Genomic DNA, 21,106 nt, shown 5'->3' with positions numbered 1-21,106 from the left:
TCTTTAAAGAACAAAATGGCTGTAACTTGTTGTGTAAAGTTCCTTGAGACATTTTGATTATGGCGAAAAGCTAAATCCATACAGGTCTTATTAAAATGCCATGGTAAATCTTTTGTAATGAAAGGAGAAACCACCTCATTCACATAATGAAACGATATGATGGTAACTACAATTGCTTTCTCTGCACGCGGGCAGTTTGACTGACAGCAGGAATGCTCCTGTTGGGAACAACCTCACCGAATTATCAAGTGGAAATGCAAAGGTTCCAGTAACCCTGAATTTTGGGCGGGATCTCAGGAAATATCTTCTGTGCTGTTCAACTGCAGAGGGGCTGCCTGTACGGCCTGCTCCTGAGCCCACCACCGTCTTTCACTTTATCTTCTACTTCGACTGTGTCTGTCGGGGTGACAGTCTTGTCCCTGCACTCAGTCGAATCTATTGAAGAAGGGTCTAGGCCCGAAACGTCAGCTTTCCTGCTCCTCTGATGCTGCTTGGCCTGCTGTGTTGATCCAGCTCTTCACCTTGTTATCTCGAATCTAGAGTGGAGCGTGTTGCACGGATCAATGTTATCTGACAGTTCCTTTTAAAGTCACTTCACGGATTCCGGCCTACTAAAATCAAAGACCTGCGCTGTTGAAAATCTGGTATAAAAACAACTTGTTGGAGAAGCTGAACAGATCTCCACAGATGCTGCTGAATTTCTCCAGAAATGTCTGTCTTTGATTGTAACCTAAGCGGTGTGTATGGGTCCGGTTTTCAAATCAGTGTGTATTCTTTAGGGGAGCTATTTCGCAATCTGACCCCGCTTCTGTCCAACATTCCTGACCTTTGGTCAGCGCCGAGTTCAGGGAGTGAGGGCGCAAGTCAGCCGCTCTGCTCCCTGGCCTCACCAAGAGGCCCATTCAGAGTAGGAAGCAAATTACTGCAGGTGCTATCTATGAGCTGAAACAAAACAAATGCTGGAGATTAGAGCGGGTCAGGCAGCATCCGTGGAGAGAAAGCAAGCTAACGTCTCGACTGTAGCTTCTTCATCAGAGATCTCTAGACTTTAGAGATAACAAAGCGTGGAGCTGGATGAACACAGCAGGCCAAGCAGCATCTTAGGAGCACAAAAGCTGACGTTTCGGGCCTAGACCCTTAATCAGAAAATCTTTTTTGCTCCTAAGATGCTGCTTGACCTGCTGTGTTCATCCAGCTCCACACTTTGTTATCTCGGATTGTCCAGCATTTGCAGTTCCCACCATCTCTGACCTCTGGACTTTATTTCGTCTCGAAACGTTAGCTTGCTTTGTCTCCGTGGATGCCACATTTTTATTTTGTTTTCAGGCCCATTCAAAGATTAGATGTAGCCTTTCGGTGGGGGAATGAATAGTCTGCTCGCCTGTCTTTTCACAGTCCTCTCTACCTGTGGAGGAAATCCGTGCGGAATCTGGTAGTACGCTTTTAGCCAATCAGGAGGCACCGGCATGTCTATTAGCAGCAGTATTATTTGTCATTTACTTGTTTCATTTCTTCGTGTACGATTTGGTAAGCTCCATCTCTCTATAAAAGAGACGTTGTATGTTTGATGTAACAATGTCCCCATTTCGTTGTATTGGAAGGGCCGCACAAAAATCCGTTCAAATCCATTCGCCAACTCCCGCAATCGAAGAACCACTCAATCATGGAACGATGCTTAGCAGTGCGGAAGTGAAGTCATCACCTTCGATCACTGATTTGTTCACGAACAACGAGACCGCTTCCTGCTACAACATTGAAAGTTTCTATTTTACATAAGAAAGAGTGTAGAGCGAACTAGGAGCGGGAAACCTGGCGGTTTTGGAGTTAAAGCTTAGAAAGGTATTTGTTTCGGGGACGAGGCGCGGTTCTTTCCTCATTTGTGTGTGGGTCTCATAGGAACGTAAACACGCCAACTTTTTATGGACAAAAGATTCGGTGATGTTCTGTTGCTAGCAAGAAGTGGTTGAGTCAATGCCGCGCAGTCTATCGTTCTTGCGTTCAATTTTGTTTCTGAATTAAAGTAAGTGAAAAGTGTTTTGAGGGTTTTTTGGCAGATTTGGGGGTGGGGGAGCGGCTGTGGAATGCCTGACGTGCTGTGATACATTGTAGCAGCTTGTTTAGAACATTGCAACATTGTCTCGGAATGTTGATTTCACCAGGGTTCGAAATGTTGGATACAGTGTCTCCGAGTCTCCCTTTGAAACTGACAAATATGCTGTCACTGCCCCCTCCCTCTATGAGACAGACTTGGCCTTCCTCTCCCTCTTCTCTACTTTGCCATCGGCGCTCGGTAACCCCCCCGCCTTCCGTTACATAAGGCAGCGCCGTTTCCTATTCGTAATGTCTTCAGAAAATTCCGTCCTCTTTCTTCTACACAGTTATACATGTCTTTCTCCCGTCCCCCCGTCCCCCACCCCCATACACTAATTCAATTAAAATACTTTTAAGAGTGAGGGTTGGTTTCTCTCGCTCTCACGTCTGTGTGTTGCATTTTAAATCGAATCGTCTCCTTTCCTGGGGGAAGTAGTTTGCTACACCTGGGCTTTTCGCGGGGGTTACTTCCTCTCAATCTGTTTCTGGGCGTTTGGAATTTTGAAAAGGACGCCTACCTACATAGCAAGAGTGTAAAATAGCTTTGTCAGCATACTTCTCTTTCAGCACGTGGGTAAATAATGTTATTTTGATAATCGGTTTATCCCAACAAGAACCCTTTCGTTGATTTGACCGAGACCAGGAAAAGCAGGTCCAATTATTTTACTAACACTTTTGAATACTCACATATCTTTTTAAAGACAGGGGAACATATCAAGGTTTATTCTCATTCCAGCCCCTTCTTTCTTTAAGTGATCTGCGAAGTGGACTAGTAAATCCAGGTTTCAGACTAATTTCTGGAATTTTTTTTTAAAAAAAGACTTTCCTGATGGAGACATTTGTTCAAAAACCCATCTGGCTAACACAGGGAAATCTGTCACTCTTACAAGGTCTGGCCTGCATGTGACTCAATCGCTCTCTGAAATGGACTTAGCAAGCCAGTCAGTTCCTGGCAATTGAGGACGGTTAAGAAATGCTAGTCTAGCCAGTGAAAGCTACATCCCACGAACAATTACTTTTCTCTAAAGGACAGGTTCCATGAACCAGAATTTTGTTAGCTTCGGTTTTAAAAACTCAAGAAAAATGCAACGAAGAAGCATCACCTTTTAATATTCAATCCAGCCAGGCTGAGGCAGGCAACATCAGGGTATGCCTCTACAAACAAACCAGTGAAATTTGTGCATGTTTTGAGTGCACGTGAATGTTTGGAAGATTGAGGAGGACAGGTTTTTTATTGGCAAGTTTTGAGGTGGCCAGTGACACCACACTGTAGTTAATACAGGGAGGACTGCTACACAGTACAAAAAAATATTATTAGCTTGCAGAATGTGTCTGTGAATGATAACACAGCTCCGACGTACAATCCTAGCGGAAGGGTAAGGAGGTCAAAAGCTCCTTTGGAAAATGTCTAATTACCATCTGATCAGCACCTTTTACTCATGCACTACATACATTGTACCCTTCTAGGGTTTGTATTGTGAATTTTTCCTAATGAGTGAGAGACAGGGATAAGGGAACGGAGGAAATTTAGGCGTACAGATCAAGAGAAATAGCAACACTACTTAGCAGAACAGTTTAAGAAAAATGAGCAATAAATGCTGGCCTTGGCAGTTACATTCATATCCCAAGACTGATAACTTTTTTTAAAAAATAAAAATAATAACCATAAAATATATTTTAAAAGGTTGGGGGAGGGATTTGGCTTTGGCATTCTGCATAATGGAAAAAACAAGCACGTGACAATAATCCGTAGTCCATTTCATCAGTTTGATATTTGCTGGCTCTGTGCCACTATAAGCAGCATGTTTACCATATGTGATGCCATGACCTGAAGTTTAAAAACTGTATCTTTTGGTGAAACAAATCTGAAAGAACACCAGGCAATTAATCCGAGAAACAGAGCCAAAGTTGGAGGTAGCAGGATCGATGAGAAGCTTGGTCAAAGGGTCTTTGAGAGATTTTACAGAGAATGAAGAAGCTAAGGGAGAAATTTCCAAAGCTTGCGCTCCAAGTGACTGAACACGCAGCTGCTAAAGGTGACAGGAAGTTTTGGGGGTGGGGGGGCGCGGCGGTGGATGCTAAAGTTACAGGAGTATAGAGATCTGAGGTGTGCAGCACTGGACATCAGAGATAAAGAAAAGTTGGAGCTATGGTGGAATCTAAACACAGGATGAACACTTTTTATTTTAAATCAAGCTATTGTTAGACTGGAAGCAGGTGTAGGTTTGTTAACACAAGTATGATGGGTGAATGGGACTTTGCAGTTTATACCCTATTTTGTGCTGAGTTTTGAATTAGCTAAACATTTTAGGAACAGTGACTGTGTGCACAGTGGCCTGTTTAATTGTGGAGCGAGCCAGGTTCATGTAGCTAGCTATAGCTCCATAGCTATATGGATTTGAATCCTTCTTCAATGAGAGAGTTCATTCATTGCTGTGCGAAGAGTTTTGCTGAATTAAATGTAAAACTAACTGCGAATCAAAAGAAGGAAGACTTGAGTCAAATAGCATGTTCTATGATCTGTTGTGGCCCAAGTGCTTTACGTTAATTAAGGGCTTTTGAAGTCTGGTCACTGTGTAATGGAGGAAACAGCAACCATTGTGGTCATACCAGATAGCAATACTATCCAGATAATTTGCTATTTACAGTATTGGTGTTAGCAGAAGAACAAATATCAGCTGCAGCACTAAGGAGATCTTCGCACTTGTCTTCAAAATAGTGCCATGGGATCTTCTACATCTTGTTAAGGAGGTGGACAGGTTTAATGTCTCATGCAAAAATCTGCACTTCTGCCAGTGCAGTATTCCACTGATACTGCCGTGGAATGCCAGCCTTCATTTCTCTGCACCAATTCTTGGAGTGAGTTTTGAAGTTTCCGATTTCAAGGTGACTATACAAACTGAGGGATGGCTTTCTGTAAAATAGATACTTTTATTTCCTGGAGATTATTCTCATACTGTTAATTTTCTTTGTCTACATTAATTTCTAATTTTCATGTATGATCAAAATCTATCTAGCTGGAAAGTTGGGTGATACAGACAGCTGTGACAAGGTATTGCATAGAACTCCATTCAGCAGATCATGGCTAATCTGTTCCTGACATGATTAACCATTCTTTGTTTGCTATTTCCCAATGCCCTTACCCAATAAATATTTACGGATTTTGTGCAAGTTCTGATGATTTCCAGAATTCACAGACTTTAGGAATCGGAGTTCCACAAATTTCTCTACCTGGTGTTGGGGGGAGGAGGTGGGGGAGAGAAATGTATGGATTTCACTGTGTCCTTCTGATCCCTGCTTCTCCAGTTATGACATTTTATCTTTTGGCATTTGTGCCTCAAGTGCCTGGTTCCAAGCCCTAGAATTCCTTGACCCTTTCTGACTCTACCTTTTTACTTTTGGAATGCTCCATATATTCACCGGTTTGCTGAGCCTGTGGTCACCTGACACAAATTTTCCTCCTGTAGCTTGGTGTCAATTTTTTGTTGGGTCACATTCTTTTGAATTGCTTTGGGAAATTTTACGACATTGGGCATTTTATATAAATGTTAGTTGCTTTCCAAAGCTGAGCCCAAATTTTAAAATCAAGCTCTTTTTTTTTCTGGGCTTCCCCTACCAACTAGAACTGCTCTGATGAATCATATCTTTTGAATCATTTAAAACAATCTGATCTGATCAGCCTCCACTTCCTAAACCCCAAATCTGTTCAGGTAATCGCTTACATACTTCTCTGACCTAATTTGTTTCTTCTCTAGGGTTGCCTTAGTCAGTCATGACAGCACTACCTGGCGCTGGGCCAAGGATTCCTGGCCTACACTCTCAGACCGCAGCGCCAGTACCCCCACAGCAGCCTCAAAGTGCCCTGCGTGAGATCACATGTGTCACCCTCTGCAAAGTTGGCCAGGAGACTGTTCAGGACATTGTGGCACGTACAATGGACATCTTCCACATGCTCCGGGCAACGCAGGTGACTGGTTTCTCCCTTCCTCTTTAATTTATTGCTCATTGTCAGATTAAGGAATAGGATGCCTTTGATTTCAGGTACAAAACAACTGCGCTGAGGACTTCTGGGTAAATTGCAGCATAGGTTAGGCAAAGAGAGCATGAAATGGGTTCTGACTGGTGTCACAGGAGGCTTGTCTGCTCCTTTCAGGAGGAACAGACATGCATTCACGTAAGGCTCTTCACAACCTCCAAATCATCTGCAAGATCATACAATCCCTACAGTGCAGAAAGATACCATTCGGCCCATTGAATCTGCACCAACCCCATGAGCAGCATCACATCCAGACCCAACCCTTGACTCTATCACCAGAACTATGCATTTACCATGGGTAATCAACCAAACCTGCACATCTTTGGACTGTAAGAGGAAACCAGAGCACCATTGGAAACCCATGCGGATGTAGGGAGTAAATGCAATCTTCACGCAGACAGTGACCCAAAGCTGGAATCAGTCCCTGGGACTGTGAAGCTGCAGTGCTAACCATTGAAGCACCATGCTACCCACTGCAGTGCAGCAACTCCTCAAGGCTTCTTCAACAGCACTTTCTAAAACCTTGATCTCCATTAACTAGTGCAAGGACACCACCGCTTGCAGGTTGCTTTTCAAGATGTACATGATCCTGACTTGGAATGCACTGCTATGTCCTTCACTGTCAGCAATGTTCTACACCGCTTGAGCAGGTGGGACTTGAACCTGTTCCTCCCAGTCTGGGGACACTGCCACTGTCCCGCAAGAGGGCCTTAGGCATTATAACTGTAGAAAATTAGCTTTGTTAGCATTTCCTACTGAAAGCCACAAGCACCCAGTTTGGTGTGTCTGTCTGAAAGATATAAAAAAACAGGAAATATATAGCCAGGCTGTTTGCACCTGACATGAAATAAGTTCTCATGGTGTAGTGACTGAGCCATACAAACCACAAGTATCCAAGTGCTGTAAACAGTGACAAGCTGTTTTCCCCATTGTTCATAAAAATAGAACCAGAGGTCATGGCCTGTGCTTGAAGCAACTGAATTTTAAACCCATTTCAAAAATTCAGTTGAGTCTTGTGGACAATTCGTAAAATAGATTCATGTGGAATTGGCAGAAGCAGTTAATATTGGTTTATTTAGATTTTTTTCTGAAAATAACATTTGAGTATGTAAGCAAGTTCAGACATATTAAATGTAGTGTACTTGGAAGACGATAAGACTTTGGGCCTGTAGTTCCCAAACTAGCTGCACCACGGTTCCCCTGTTTCCATCTGGGTCTATTTAAATCTGAGAATAAGCATGAAAAATTAAAGATGCTAAAGTTTCGTGAGCCATTGCAGTTCAAGGAGGAGGATGTGGGTCAGCAGAGCTTTGGATGAGCTGATATTTATAAAGTGTGAAAATTTCAGCAGCAGAAGAACTAACGTAACAGTTGGAGATGAGTGATAGCGAGTTTTGAGAAGATGAGTGATATTGCGAAGGTGGAAGCTGACAGTCCTTGTGATGGAAAAGTTGTAGTGAAGTTTCTTCCATTTTTTTTTAACAAGATGATTGTTGAGCAAGGCTGACACTCATCACCAAACCCTAATTATCCTTGCAATAATTCATTCTCCCTCATGGTCCTTGTGTTTCCAGTACTTTGGCAAGCAAGCCAAGTTATTTGGCTTTTCAAATAATCTGTATGACCCAAGAAAATACCAAAATGATCAAACATGCTAATAAATAAAAACAAACTACTGTTAAAAACTCCATAGGTCCTTGCAGCATCTGTGGAAATAGAAACCAGGTTAATATTTTCAGGAAAATAGGAATAATCTTCAGAACCATTTGACGCTGACAGTGCTTCTGTTTGTTGCCATTGCCTTCTCATGTTCATTACCAGGATAGGAGCAGAGCTAGATGTCCCAGAATAACGTTTCAGCTCTGTCACTTCAGAGGATAGTTAAAGGTCAACTACACTGTAGGTCTAGATACTGAATACTGCACACCGAATTAGGTAAGGATGTCTTAACATGTGAACTAGTTAGGTTTGTCCAATAACCTGACAGCTTCAGGATTGCCTCTTCTGATGCCAGCTTATTATTTTTAGATTTTTTTTAAAAAAGACTTTAAAATTATGATGTACTTTTAACTTGATTTCCCTGCATTGCTGATGTATCATGTAGTACATCCATTACATATCGGATTGCTAATTCTGGACATATTCCTGGAGGTTTAATCACATGACTTCCTGCCTTCAGCAATACTGCCCTGTCAAGTAGCCAATATTCCATTTTTATAAAGTCAAAAAAAAGTATTCAAAGAAAGTGAGAGATTTTTAAGTACTACTATGATTTTTCTCCTTGGCTTCTCACTCCATCGCCTAGGATGTTAATGTTTAATTGCTGCTGACTCTGGGACAATCTTGGAGAGTTGACAACCCTAATACACCATTGTATCAGTATTGGTGTAGGGTGAGGCCACAAATTTGTTGAGTTGATAATCTGGGTCACATGATATGAGAGAAAATCAGGGGCATAGCAACTACTGAGAAAAGGTAAAATGCAACCTTCGTTGAAGGCAAGTATTACAAAACAGGCTGTACTTCCACAGCTAGTCCCCTACCCTGTGCCTGGTCACATACCTTAATCAAGGCTTCTGCTCTTCCAGTCAACCATAGCGTAGGGGTTCCCCTTGTCCTTACGTAATGTCTCATCAGCATCCACATCCAGAAGATCATTAGCTGCCATTTCCACCATCTCCAGCGAGGTGCCACCACCAGACATGTTCCCCTCCCCTCCCTTGTCCACCTTCTGCAGGGACCACTCCTTCTAGGACACCCTGGTCCACCCTGCCTCCAACAGCCCCACTACACCTTCCCCTGCAACTGCCAAAGGTGTAACACCTGCCAATTACTTTCCTCCCTCTCTAGTATCCAAGGGGACAAACGTACCTTCCAGGTGAAGCAGCACTTTATCTGCACAATCTGGTCTACTGTAGTTGTTGCGCTCAAATATGGTCTCCTCTATGTTGCAGAAACGAAGGGTAGATTGACCATCTCGCAGAACACACACTCTGCCTGCTAAAATGAGGCAGAGCTTCCAGTTTCCTGCCACTTTAGCGCACCACCCTGTTCCCTGGCCAACATCTGTGTCTCAGGCTTGCTGCAGTACCCCAGCAAAGCTGAAAGAACAAACAACACTCATTTTCTGCTTGGGGACCCTTTCAGTATCGAGTTTAATAACTTTAGGGCTCCCATGTCTTAACCACCATCTCCACACACGCACCAGGCCTGGTTATCTCACAGCCTGTATTGCACACAATCCATTGTAAGCCATTACAGTCTCCATTAACAGCTATTCACCCTCTGAGCCTGACCGTTATCCAATCCTTCGTCTGTCCAACTGCTCTTCTCTCTCTCTTTGGGCTCTACTCCCACATATATTGTTTACTTCTTACCACCTATCTTCTGCATATAAACTGACATTTTCCTAGCTACCATGAGTTCTGAGGAAGGGTCATCGGACTCGAAACGTTAACTCTGATTTCTCTTCACAGATTCTGCCAGACCTGCTGAGCTTTTCCGGCGACTTCTGATTTTGTTTCTGATTTACAGCATCCGCAGTCCTCTCAGTTTTTCATAAAGCGTCGACTGTTTCCCTTTGACTTGCAGTATGGAATTTTGACCGTTAGATGGTGCAGTTGCTTCATTTGAACAATCTGAGCCACTTCGAGTTAGTGGAAACAGGAACAATGAACTGGGCATATGCTTATTTTTAATGGGATTTCGGCAAAGATTTCTAAAATAATAAATAAAATAGCGCAGATTCTGGAGACTTGAAATAAAAACAAAATGCTGGACAAACGCAGAAGATCTGGTAGTTTCCGTGAAGAAAGTAAGGGAGTCACATTTGACTCAAAACAGGGACTCATTGCGACTTAGTACCGAGGGAAATAGGCAGGTTTCGTGTCTATGTGCAGCACAAGGCCTGTCGGACTATTGTCTGTTTGAGATTTATGAAACCAGTTCGGCCAATCAGCTAGAACTTTTACCCTGCTCCCCCTGCACTTTCCATCCGAGGTATTTAATTGCTTATAGTTTTTGATTCCAGTATTCCGCCCAGCAGTTCGTTTTGCATGTTGACCTTGAGACTGAGAGGCAATTCTTAATTGAGTTTTACGTTTGTCTCCAACGAGTCTGAATTTGTAATTCATTACTCTTAAATCTAAAGCAGTGTTTGTGGCATAGAATTTCGATCCTATGCTTTTCTTTGTCTCTATCAAGTCACTTACCAGTTGCTTTCCTTCAAGGTTGTAGGACCACGTTTTCCCATTACATGGTGATCCTCTTCTGCTATCTCCTTTAGTGCACATCATCTTGTTTGATCCCGTTCCTACCTGTCCCAGGACAGCAAGTAATTGCAAGCTTGCACTGACTGGAAGTATTAAGTATCATTGTGTTAGAAAATACAGCCACTGTAACTGGAATACAAGCACAGAACTTTGGAAGTTAAGTGAGATTGAAGGCACTCACTGTTATTCACTTGTTGTTTTGCACATTTATTTAGAGGATGAGATACCCCTTGAGCTGCTAATCACCACAAGTTGCTGAATGAATGTTTGTTTTTCCTCCTCCTGCCTTTAGCTTCATGAGAAAAGTATCTTTGCCTCACCACCACCCCAGCAATTCTTGAGAAATGAGCTGCATTTTCACATTAATTAGCCACCAAACACCTTACAAAGATAGAACTGATATATAACATTGTAAAGCTCCTCAAAATGACAAAGTCCCTTAAGCTCTCCAATTTGGCACACAAAAACTGCAAATTCTCATTCCTGCAGCTGGTCAATTGTACTTTAATGTTAAAATTTAAAAATCTCTTTTTTTTTTATCTCTCTCTGAAGACAAACCGTTCCTCCTTCCTTTATTTCTCTCTCTCTCTGTCTCTCTCTCTCTCTCATTTGATTCTAATTCAATATTTCCTTCTGTTATTCCTCTAGATATTTTCTAATCAACCTGTTCAGAGATGTTACTGTACACCTCTGGAGCAGGTGGGACTTGATCCCAGGCCTTCTGACTCAGAGGTAGGAGCACTACCACACTGCCACAAGAGCCTGCTGTTCCTCTCTTGATCCTTTAATTTCACTGTTTAATGAGGGGGATAATTGATTCCATCAATCAAAGTCCTGAATACTGCTTTGCTCTCACTGTGTATTTGCTTTTCAAACTTGCACCCCCAGCAAATGATCATTGAAAAACTGTTGAATTGAATGGTGCAGGACAAGATCTGACACCGGGCAGGTGACCGTGACCACAATCACACCACACCCCCCTCCCCCACTCCACCCCCCCCCCCCCCCCCCCCCCGCCCCCCGACCCAAGGAAAATGTGAGCCTGCTGGTTAAACTAAAGGAGCCTTGACTTACACATGGTTTTTTCATGTAACAGCAGATTTTGCGTTTCAGAAGGAAGAATCATGTAGGAGAAGGGGCAATCTGAAATGCAGTGAATGAATGAATTGTCTCACTTACACCCTTGTACAGACTAGAGTCAACAATGTTTTTGCAATATAGGCACAAGAGTATGCAATTCAACTTCTAGAGCCTGCTCTGTTACATAACAGGATTGTAACTGTTCTGTGTTGCAACTCCATCTTCCCTCTTTCCTACCATCTTCCATTGCATTAATGAACAGAAGCCTATTGATTTTTTTTTTATGAAGTTTTGAACTGATCTTAGCCTCCAGTGGCTTTCAGTATTCCAGATTTCCACTACCCTGTGAAGAAATGCTTAAAATAGCTTTTTGTTTTGTGCGCGTTCTCTCTCTCTCTCTCTCTCTCTCATCTTTCTCTCTGTCCTATCAATTCCTTTAATGGCCTTCCTTGGATAGTACAAGCCTCCACATTTGACTCTTAGCATTGGTATCATTGCTGTGAATCTGCCCTGCATCTGCTCCTGGACTGGTGCAAATTTGCTGAGGTTTCCCAATACTTCCCAGCATGCTGTAACGAGCCTCCCTGAGTTCTCCACATCTGCTTTCAAACTTGGGGGATTTACTAACAGGGATGCTGTAAATAGATGGAGAAAGTGTGCTGTAAATGGACTTGATCACCAATTAAAGGAATCCAAAATAAACCCATCCTCTCTGGCACATATTAAACTGGGTTAATTGAAAAGTTCTGTGAAATGTCTCTTGCTTGTACACTTCCAAGAAAAACTTCAATGAAAATGTGATAAAAGGTGTGATAAAAGGAATGTGGAGGTGCTAGTGCCTGTAATTTTTCCTTTTCAAATATTTATCTCATTCACTGTTAGAGTGCAATTGGAACTGAATTTGCTGTTGTTTCAGTAATATGACAGATTGCAGTAATCCACTGCTTTGTATAATCTCATCTCTGCATCTTTTGCCACCATGTTACATTTTCCTACACTAGTCACTGATTCTATCGGAGGAATCATTTTCCATATACTTACTACGTAAAATGCTGTCATTATTGAAAAATCCTCTGGAAGCGCTCACAATGTTTCTTCCTCTTAAATGAAAGAAAAACACGAGGACAGTATATCACAGATTAGGAAAATAGTTAAAAGTGGCATTGGTTCACAGTGATTGGAAGGGAGTGTTTGTATGTTGGGAGCATTGAATTTTCCCTGTACTCAATCTGTATTTCACCTATCATTTTCATGCAGCTTCCGAATGGAGTCACACAAAATCACATGATGTACCAGGAACGGTACAACAAACTCCAGGAGCACCTGCGCCAGCTCACCCTGCTCTTCAAGAAGCTACGGTTGCTGTATGATAAGTGTGGAGAGATGTGTGGTGTCTCTGACGTCTCTGTTACAGAGGTAGCTAGCAACAAGCGCAGCTTTTCTTCCTAAAAGGCTGTTTTTATTTTTCAGTGCAACCAATAGGTCAAAGAAATTGAAATGAGGTCGGGAGCTAATGGGCAGCTCCTGCTTTTAAATTAATGTTTACTTGTCAATCTGGACCCCAGCCGGTCAGTAAGACCAAAAGTCTAAAACGGAGTAGAGGTTAACTAACCAGGCTTACAGTTCCTTCCACCACCCAGGGTTATAATTGCTCCCTATGTATATCAACCTGTTCAGAGATGTTATGACACACATCTGGAACAGATGGGACTTGAACCTGGATCTTCTGGATCAGAGGTAGGAGCACTAACAATGCACCACAGGAGCCCTAAAGGCTCAAACTTAATAGGCCCCACCACCTGTCTCCTCTTTAAAGATATTAACAAACTGAGCAATGCCATTAACCAGATATTAACACTAAAGGAAGGACTGATATTGGTCAGCCAAATGGGAGGGGATACGCCACCACAGATATTGTAAAATGGTAACTGGGCTTAAAGGGTTATTTTATGCTTATTCATAAACCTTTGTTTGTATTTCCATGGTTTAGAAGTTGAGAATCTAATCGTGGTGATTAAAATGATAGGAATTTAACTGAGTGAATACAAAAAACTATTTTCCCTGCTGGGGGAATACAGACGTAAGAGGGTTGAACCTTTTAATCTTAGGTGATGTCAGGAGTATGATTTTGATACCATAAATGTAATCTGGAATGCTTGCAAAATGCTGTGGGGGATTGAGGTCAAACCAAACTTTCAAGAAACTATTGAATCTTCTTTGCTAGGTTAGGGAATTTAGGAATATGGAGTTGTACATCACTGTTCTAAATAAATGGAGGAGCAGATTTGAGTTGAATGGCCTTCTCTGTTCTTGTGTTCCTTTTTACAAAGTCTGTTGTTTGCACTTTCTCTTGGCAGTTGATTCCTTTTGTGGGTGAGGAGCCCTTCAGACCTTCAGACCTTCCGAACGTTGGCAGTTTAGCAAACAAAGAGTGCCAGGAAATCCTCAAGGTGAAGTTGTGGTTTCTGCTGTTCAAATCATTTCTGTCTCCTGTTCATAAAAGTGCAAGAGGGCTTTGGATAAAATTGCCACAGACGGAGCTCTGTCTCTGAAACCCACAGACTCTCTCCCTGCAGGATTTTTTAAAATAATAGCAGCTAATCCAAGATATTGACCGATAACCTGAGGTGCCATGAGGACTTATTTAAAATTAGTAAGTTGTTGTGATCTGGAACGTGCTGGAATGTCTGAAAGGGTGAACATTGGGAAGAGAATGGAGTAAAAATGACCACAAACACAAGATAAGCTGAATCAATAAGTGGGTGAATGGGCCATCATCCAGGTATTCTGAGTTCTGAATCTTCCTGCAGCCAGACATTCCTCCACTGTTACTTCCCTTCTTGTTCCATTCACAATCTTATCTGTGCTGTGTTTTAAGCTACTTTGACCCACTCTGTCATTACTGGGAGATGTTGATTCATTCTACTTTGAGATGTAATCCTGAGCTGAGCCAGTTGGTCAGTCTATTATAAGGCTCTGTCTGTGTTATTGGACAAGCTGGATGAGAAAGTAGTATTTAGCCCATCACATGCCATGTCTCCTTGTGTGACTGTAGCTATAGTTTCAATTAGAGATTGCTCAGATTTTCAAAAAGATTGAGTTTCCTTATCCAATCTCTATTTCTGATTAGTGGGTAGAAATTGGTCATTGAAATACAGCTGAGAACTGTGGATGTTGGAAATCTGATACAAAGACAGAAATTGCTGGAGGAACTCAGCAGATCTGGCAGCATCAGTGCAAAGAAAGCAGAGCTAACATTGTAGATCCAGTGACCTTTCTTCAGAACTATTAGTGGCTAGGAAAGGGTGATATATATTTTGAAGACTTTGCAGGAGAGGGCTTACTCCCTCTCCCACCTGCATCCCCCTGCCTTCAACTTATATGACCATGTTTTCCCAGCTGCTAATAGTTCTGGAGAAGGGTCGCTAGACCTGAAATGTTTACTTTTTTCTCACCCCAGGTGTTGCCAGATCTGCTAGGTTTCTGCAGCAATTCTTTCTCTGTTTCAGAAATTGCTCATCATTGTGCTCCCTCCTCTTCTCTTGTCCATCAGAATTCTATCCTCTGATCAACAAATAAGTACAGGATAACTTGAGGCTAAGTTAAGAACAGCAGGAAACTATTAACCTATTCACATGCCTGCTGAATTACAAGTAGTAAACTACTGGAGGTCATGCTATGTTCTTGGACTTTCTTAAATGTCAGATTATTTTACCCACTCACATCGGACTGTGTGTAATTTATGTAAAATATTGCTCATTAAGATAGTTTTCTTTTAAATGCCAAGGACTCTAGTGCTATATACGTTTGTGCCAGATAACTCCCCAACTACTGACTAATTCATGTATGAAAGCAAATTGCAAATAATTAGTTTAAAGGTCAGTGTAATCATCATTGTGGAATAAAATGCCAAGTGCTACTAGGTCCTAGTGTTGATACATCTGGGTAAATTTTATTACCCTGAAACAGTACATCTCAGGGTCAGATCTGGGGCTCTTAGGATAATCTGATCTATTGTAATATGCAAAAGAGCATATTGTTTTACAGAAGGGACTTCAGTTGTGTGAAAAGACTGTGGAACCTGTGAGTTCTATTCTCCATGCAGAGGATATTGAAGTCAGATTTGAATGAAGTGTCCTAAATCATGAAGGATCAAAATAGAGTACAGAAAATAAGGAGAAACAATGACCAATAGCAGAAAGCTTGGTAGCCAGTGGAGTTAAATTTAAGGCAAGGAACCAAACAGCTGATGAGAATTCTATTTTCCGCTGCATTTTGAATGTAGTGTCTGAAAGGGCAGAGGAAGCAGATTCAGTGAATGCTTTGTCCAGGGCACCAAGGTTGAATTCCCACTCCTCTTTGAAGTAGCTGTGAAATCTCCAGCACCCACTAGAGAGGGCAAAGTGGACCTCAACTGGTGTCAGAAAACGTGGCTATAAGTTATCGAAAGGAGGAGGGAAATGGAGGCCTTATCTGATAGAAGGAGAAATCCTGTCTCCCAGAGACCAGTGAGTCTCTAGAATTCTCTGCCAAAGTAAATTGTTGATGTCAAAAGACTGAAGACCTCGAACAAAGATGTGGATGTAGCCATTGAGATTAAAGGGATTAAAGGACAAAGGAGATAGAGAGAAAGTAGGAATGGGATATTAAGTTGAATGATCAGCTCCAATCAAATTGACTCACAGAGCAGACTCCAGGGGGCTGAATGGTCTACTGCTCCTGTTTCCCATGTTTCTGTTTTCTTAAATATTCTGTTTGGTTTTTTTTTTTCTCCTAGAAACTACATCAGAAGAACCATGAATTGAAGCATATTATGGACCAGCTACGAAATCTCATTTGGGACATCAATTCTATGCTGGCAATGAGGAACTAAAATCCCAACACGAATCCCATTGTTTCAGAAACTGACCTCTCTGTCTACGTCATTGTAAACAAACACTTTTCATTTTTTTTAAGTTGTTTCTGCACTGTGTATATATATATTTTTAAATTCTACGTTTACAGAAAAACTAAAAAGGAAAAAAAATGTACAGGGAAGGTGGCGGGGGGAGGGGGCATTAATTTGATGGATCAATGACTACATTGCCCAGTATATTTGTTCTGATGTTATGAGTCTTGAAGTTGTGTGTGCATTATTTGAATGTGCAAATTGTGATCAGATCCTGTTTGTTATGAATTTAATGGAGCCAGAAGGGTTTTGGTGGCTGCTTTGAGAGTCGGGGAAAATGCTGCTTTGCTTTGTCTGTGAAGGTCCACAGACTGAGAGTGCTTGGTGTCCCATGGTGTACTTTCCATTGAAATACCTTTACCAATTAGAGTCCACTTGCCCTTTTGAATTTACACAAAGGCCCCTCTGTTCCCTGACGCGTGGAAATGCCCCGTCAATTAGCATTTTCTCGTGCTATCAATTTTTGGTCCATTTTGAAATCTGGTATTCTTGCATCTGACTTGATGCTATTTGCTTTGCAATTATCTTCATTTTTCAAGCAATACTTAAATTTTGTACTATCGAGTGACAAGGTGACCGGTCAGTGGATTCACTTTATAGCTGGATGTTCCTTACAGACAGAAATAAAAATAGCAATGTCTAATAATTCAAAGGGCTGCATGTATTAGCCAGCTAGAGGGAATTGTCAGTGGTCTTGAGTCAAATAGTACAGAGACCCTTCAGCCTAACCTATCAAAATGAATCCTACTTTCTAACTTTTGATTCATTACCTTTAATGTTATCACATTTCAAATGCTCATCTACATACTAACGTAAAGGTTGAGGTTTCCCACCTCTACTTCCCTCCCAGGCAGTTCATTTCCAAATTCCTTCCACACTCTAGGTGAAAAATGACCTTTTTCTCAAATCTCCAGCTGTTCACCTTTAAAATTATGGATTTGTTAGTGACCCTTTCAGCAAGGGAAGAGCTACTTTCTATGAGGGGCATGGACAACATGGATAGTGTTGTACATCTCTATTGGGTCTCTCCCCTCAACTTTCTCCGCTCCAAAGAAAATAACCAAAGCCTATCTACATCAAAGAAATTTCCATCCCAGGCAACATCTTGGTGCATCTCCTTTACATCCGTTCCAGTGCAATTCCATTCCTAACAGTTAGTGATCAGAATTGCACGTAGTACTCCAGCTGTGGCCTAATCAAAGTTTTGAACACCTCCCTATTGGTACTATCTACGCCTTGATTAACAAAGATATCTGCTACATTAACCATCCTATTAACCTGATCTGCTTTCAGAGATCTATGGAAAAGTATCCCCCAGATCCCTCTGACCTAGTATCCTGCCATACATTTGAGTAGACCTTTCTCTTGTTATTACTTTCTAAATGCACCACCTCTCATGCTGAAATTCCATCTCCCCAACTTGTCTGTATAGACTCAGAATTCCCTTCAGTGTGGAAAGAGGCTGTTTGGCCCATCAAGTCTGTACTCGCATCTCCAAAGAGGTGCATACCATCCAGCCACTACCCTATAACCCCACCTAACCTGCACACTACAGGGTCTGTACACCTTTGGATGGTGGGAAAAAACTGGAGCACACAATAGAAACCCACGCAGATGGGCAGAATGTGCAAACTCCATGCAAATGGTCACCTAAGTCTGGAATCGAACCTGCCTCCCTGGCGCTGTGAGGCAGCAGTGCTGTCCCTTGAGCCACTGTACTGGCCAGTAATTGCATCCTGTAACCTATGACTGTATGTAGAAAAATATGAATTATCAGGTTGTTTCTGTCAATTAATGAAAAGTATTTGTTCAATTGATCCTTTTGTAATCTGTTTGAATTACATAGCACAATCTAATGCTTGTCACAAGTTAGTCAATTTTATCATGGTACTCTAGGTTTACTTTGCATTTGGAGGGGATGCTGATACCCTGCGGACTCACCTCAAAATCCATTGTTCCATCAGGCCCGAGGAGTCCTGGTAAGCTTGTATCAACACTACCACACCAAGGACAGGATCACCAGGGTTGCTCTTGTCTGTCCAATTCAACAAGCTCCCACATGTACGTATGGATATTAGACAAAGATTGGATCAGGCTTGCTTATGATGCTATTGGTAGGCAAATAGCCAGACAACACTCTTTCCTGAACCAGCACGGAAAGAATAGCCACGTGGATGAGACACTGGAAGAACGATACCCTGATATACATTAGTGGAGCAGCCCACCACAATGAGACACCGATGGGGAAAGAAGTGCTACTAGAGAGAAATATTCTTGACCAAAGACTTACCTTTTATGGCCATATTTCATTTGTAAATGAATAACACAAAATGGTGCTTTTTAAAAAAATGACTTGCTTGCTATCTCTTACCAACAGAACCTTTCACTGATATGCATCAATGCCATTTTATCTGCAGACCCAACAATTCCAATTGTCTCCCATCCAACCTCCCGTCAACTGTCCTCCATGAATGGTGAGTTCATCTAAAAACCTGGTCTTAACACACAGACCAAGTAGTCAGCAACCAGCTTTTACAGGCCTGGGGGGAGACGTGTAATGGCCTTCTGCCTCTCAGTGGGATCTATGCACTCCATTAATGAAAACACACCAGGTGAGGCATTCTAATATCCACCCTGCCTCCTCCCTGTACTCACCAACCTATACTAGATACCAGGGCAAGTAATGCCTCAGTTTCAAAATACTCATTGTTCAAATTCCTGCCCATCTGCTTTCCTCCAATTTGAGCTTCTTGACCATTATTCCTCCATTGTGGGCAGCCATATCTTCAGCTGCTCAGTTGGAATTTCTTCACCTCTCTCTCTCTCTAAATCTTAAAGTCTCTCTGGGCAAGGGTTAGGTCACCAAGTCTAATATTTCCCATGTGGCTCCATGCCAAATGTTCTTCGATTTTGATTCAGTAAAGTGCATTAGAATGTTTTACTAGGTGAAAGTGGCAAATGTGCACTGTTGGTGGGGGGAGCGAATGCTTGTACATGTCATGCCAATCAAGTGGGCTATTTTGTCCCGAATGTTGTCAAGCTTCACATTTCAGAAGTACAACTTCAAGTCCTGGAGCTGCACTTGTTGCAGAAAGTGGAACTATTCCATGACACTCCTGATTAGTACCTTATGATGGCGCTAAGGCTTTGGGGAACCATGAACCACTTTCCACAGTATTCTGAGCTTTATATGACAAGTTTAGTCGAGTTTCTGTTCAATGGTAACCATCAGGATATTGATAGTGGGGGTTCAGTGATGGTTAGGAATAGTGGTTATGTTCTCTCTTATTGCAGATAATCATTACCAAGTATATCTGTGGCACAAATGCTGCTTGCCATGTCAGCCCAAGCCTGGATATAGTTTAGATTTTGTTGGATTTGATTGTGGACTGCTTCGGTATCTCAGGAGTCGCAAATGGTGCTTTACATTGTGCAGTCATCAATCAACCTTCTTCTGACGTATATGATGGAGGGAAAGTCATTGAAGCAGCTGAAGATGGTTGGGTCCAGCAAGATTGCTGCGAATGCTTCAGCCTTATCTTTTGCACTGATGTGCTGGCCTCTTTCATCATCGATGATGAGGATGTCTGTGGAGCCTCTTCCTCCAGTGAGTTGTTTAATTGTCCAAAACCATTCACATAGATCTGATCTGTTAGTTGTAGAATCGCTTTGTTCTCTCACTTGCTGTTTGGCATATAAATAATCTTGCTTTTGTATCTTCACCAGGTTGACATCTCATCTTCAGGTCTGCCTAGCATGCTGTCCTGAACTCGCCATGGAACCAGTCTTGATCCCCTGGCTTGATGGTAATGGTTGAGCGAGGGAATATGCTGGGTCATTGGTTTGCAGATTGTGTTGGAGTACGATTTTGCCATTCTTGTTGGTGCACAGTGCCTCATGGATACCCTGTCTTGAATTGCTAGATCTGTTCAAAGCCTGTCCCATTTGGCACGGTAATAGTGCCATACAGCACAATGGAGGGTATTCTCAATGTGAAGGCAGGACTTCATCTCCACAAGGACCGTGCAGTGGTCACTCTTACCAGTAATGTCATGGACAGATGCATCAACAGCCTGCTCCTTTTCTCTCAATCAGTTGGTTGGAAGTCAGAGAGCTGGACTGAATTTGTTCACTGTTAACTGTTATGAAACTGTGAGATTAGGTAATTCATGGATTGATGTTCAAGTCCCTAATATATTTCTTACATATTGTTTATCTTGTCAGAGACCTAATTTGCTTTTTCTTCTGAAGTAACGTATTTCCATTGAGGCCTACAAGTTCATACTACACCTTATACCGTCACTTCCACCAGGGATAATTATTTGGAGTTCTGAATCTCATAAATGTTGGTCTCAGTCTTAAAATCAACTGCAAGCCAGTGTTAATAACAATTATCACACTCTAGAAGTATTGGTGCAAAGTACTTTTCATACTGCTGAGCACAATGCATGGTCTCCTGTCTGAGGTTTACATGATTCAATTATGGGATGTGAATTTTGCTGGTAAGACGACCGTTCTGTTCTATGTTCCTAACTGGTCTTCAGTGGGACGTGATCATTGAAATCCTGAGGTATATTTGGATGTGTCACTCCTGTTAATGAATATCTGAAACTCTTTCTTAGAGTGCAGCCTTTGGTGATACATACATTTTAAAACATATTTTAGTTATTCTGTTAGATA

General features: G+C 42.0%; 1 protein-coding gene across 9 annotated transcripts; it reads left to right on the top strand.

The window, feature by feature from the left end:
- The first annotated feature begins 1,708 nt into the window (after nucleotides 1-1,708).
- Nucleotides 1,709-20,641, top strand: zgc:114119 (Mediator of RNA polymerase II transcription subunit 30-like). Of its 9 annotated transcripts, none has more exons than XR_009447181.1 (8): nucleotides 1,709-1,839; nucleotides 5,847-6,058; nucleotides 12,736-12,894; nucleotides 13,836-13,928; nucleotides 16,256-16,405; nucleotides 18,844-18,900; nucleotides 19,833-20,033; nucleotides 20,153-20,641. XR_009447181.1 is itself a non-coding variant. In XM_059654325.1 (5 exons), the coding sequence occupies exons 2-5, from the start codon at nucleotides 5,864-5,866 to the stop codon at nucleotides 16,349-16,351; spliced, it is 543 nt and encodes a 180-aa protein (XP_059510308.1). In that variant the 5' UTR covers nucleotides 1,709-1,839; nucleotides 5,847-5,863; the 3' UTR covers nucleotides 16,352-17,454. The 9 variants fall into 9 exon arrangements, 1 of the variants encoding a protein (XP_059510308.1); XR_009447180.1 differs by having other exon boundaries at nucleotides 18,323-18,900; XR_009447177.1 differs by having other exon boundaries at nucleotides 18,323-18,900; nucleotides 19,721-20,033.
- The last annotated feature ends 465 nt before the right edge of the window (nucleotides 20,642-21,106 follow it).

The sequence above is a fragment of the Stegostoma tigrinum genome, chromosome 24, assembly GCF_030684315.1.
Source record: "Stegostoma tigrinum isolate sSteTig4 chromosome 24, sSteTig4.hap1, whole genome shotgun sequence".
Classification (NCBI taxonomy): Eukaryota; Metazoa; Chordata; class Chondrichthyes; order Orectolobiformes; family Stegostomatidae; genus Stegostoma; species Stegostoma tigrinum.
The sequence above is the reverse complement of the archived record's forward strand: the minus strand, read 5'-3'. Positions and strand labels throughout refer to the sequence as shown.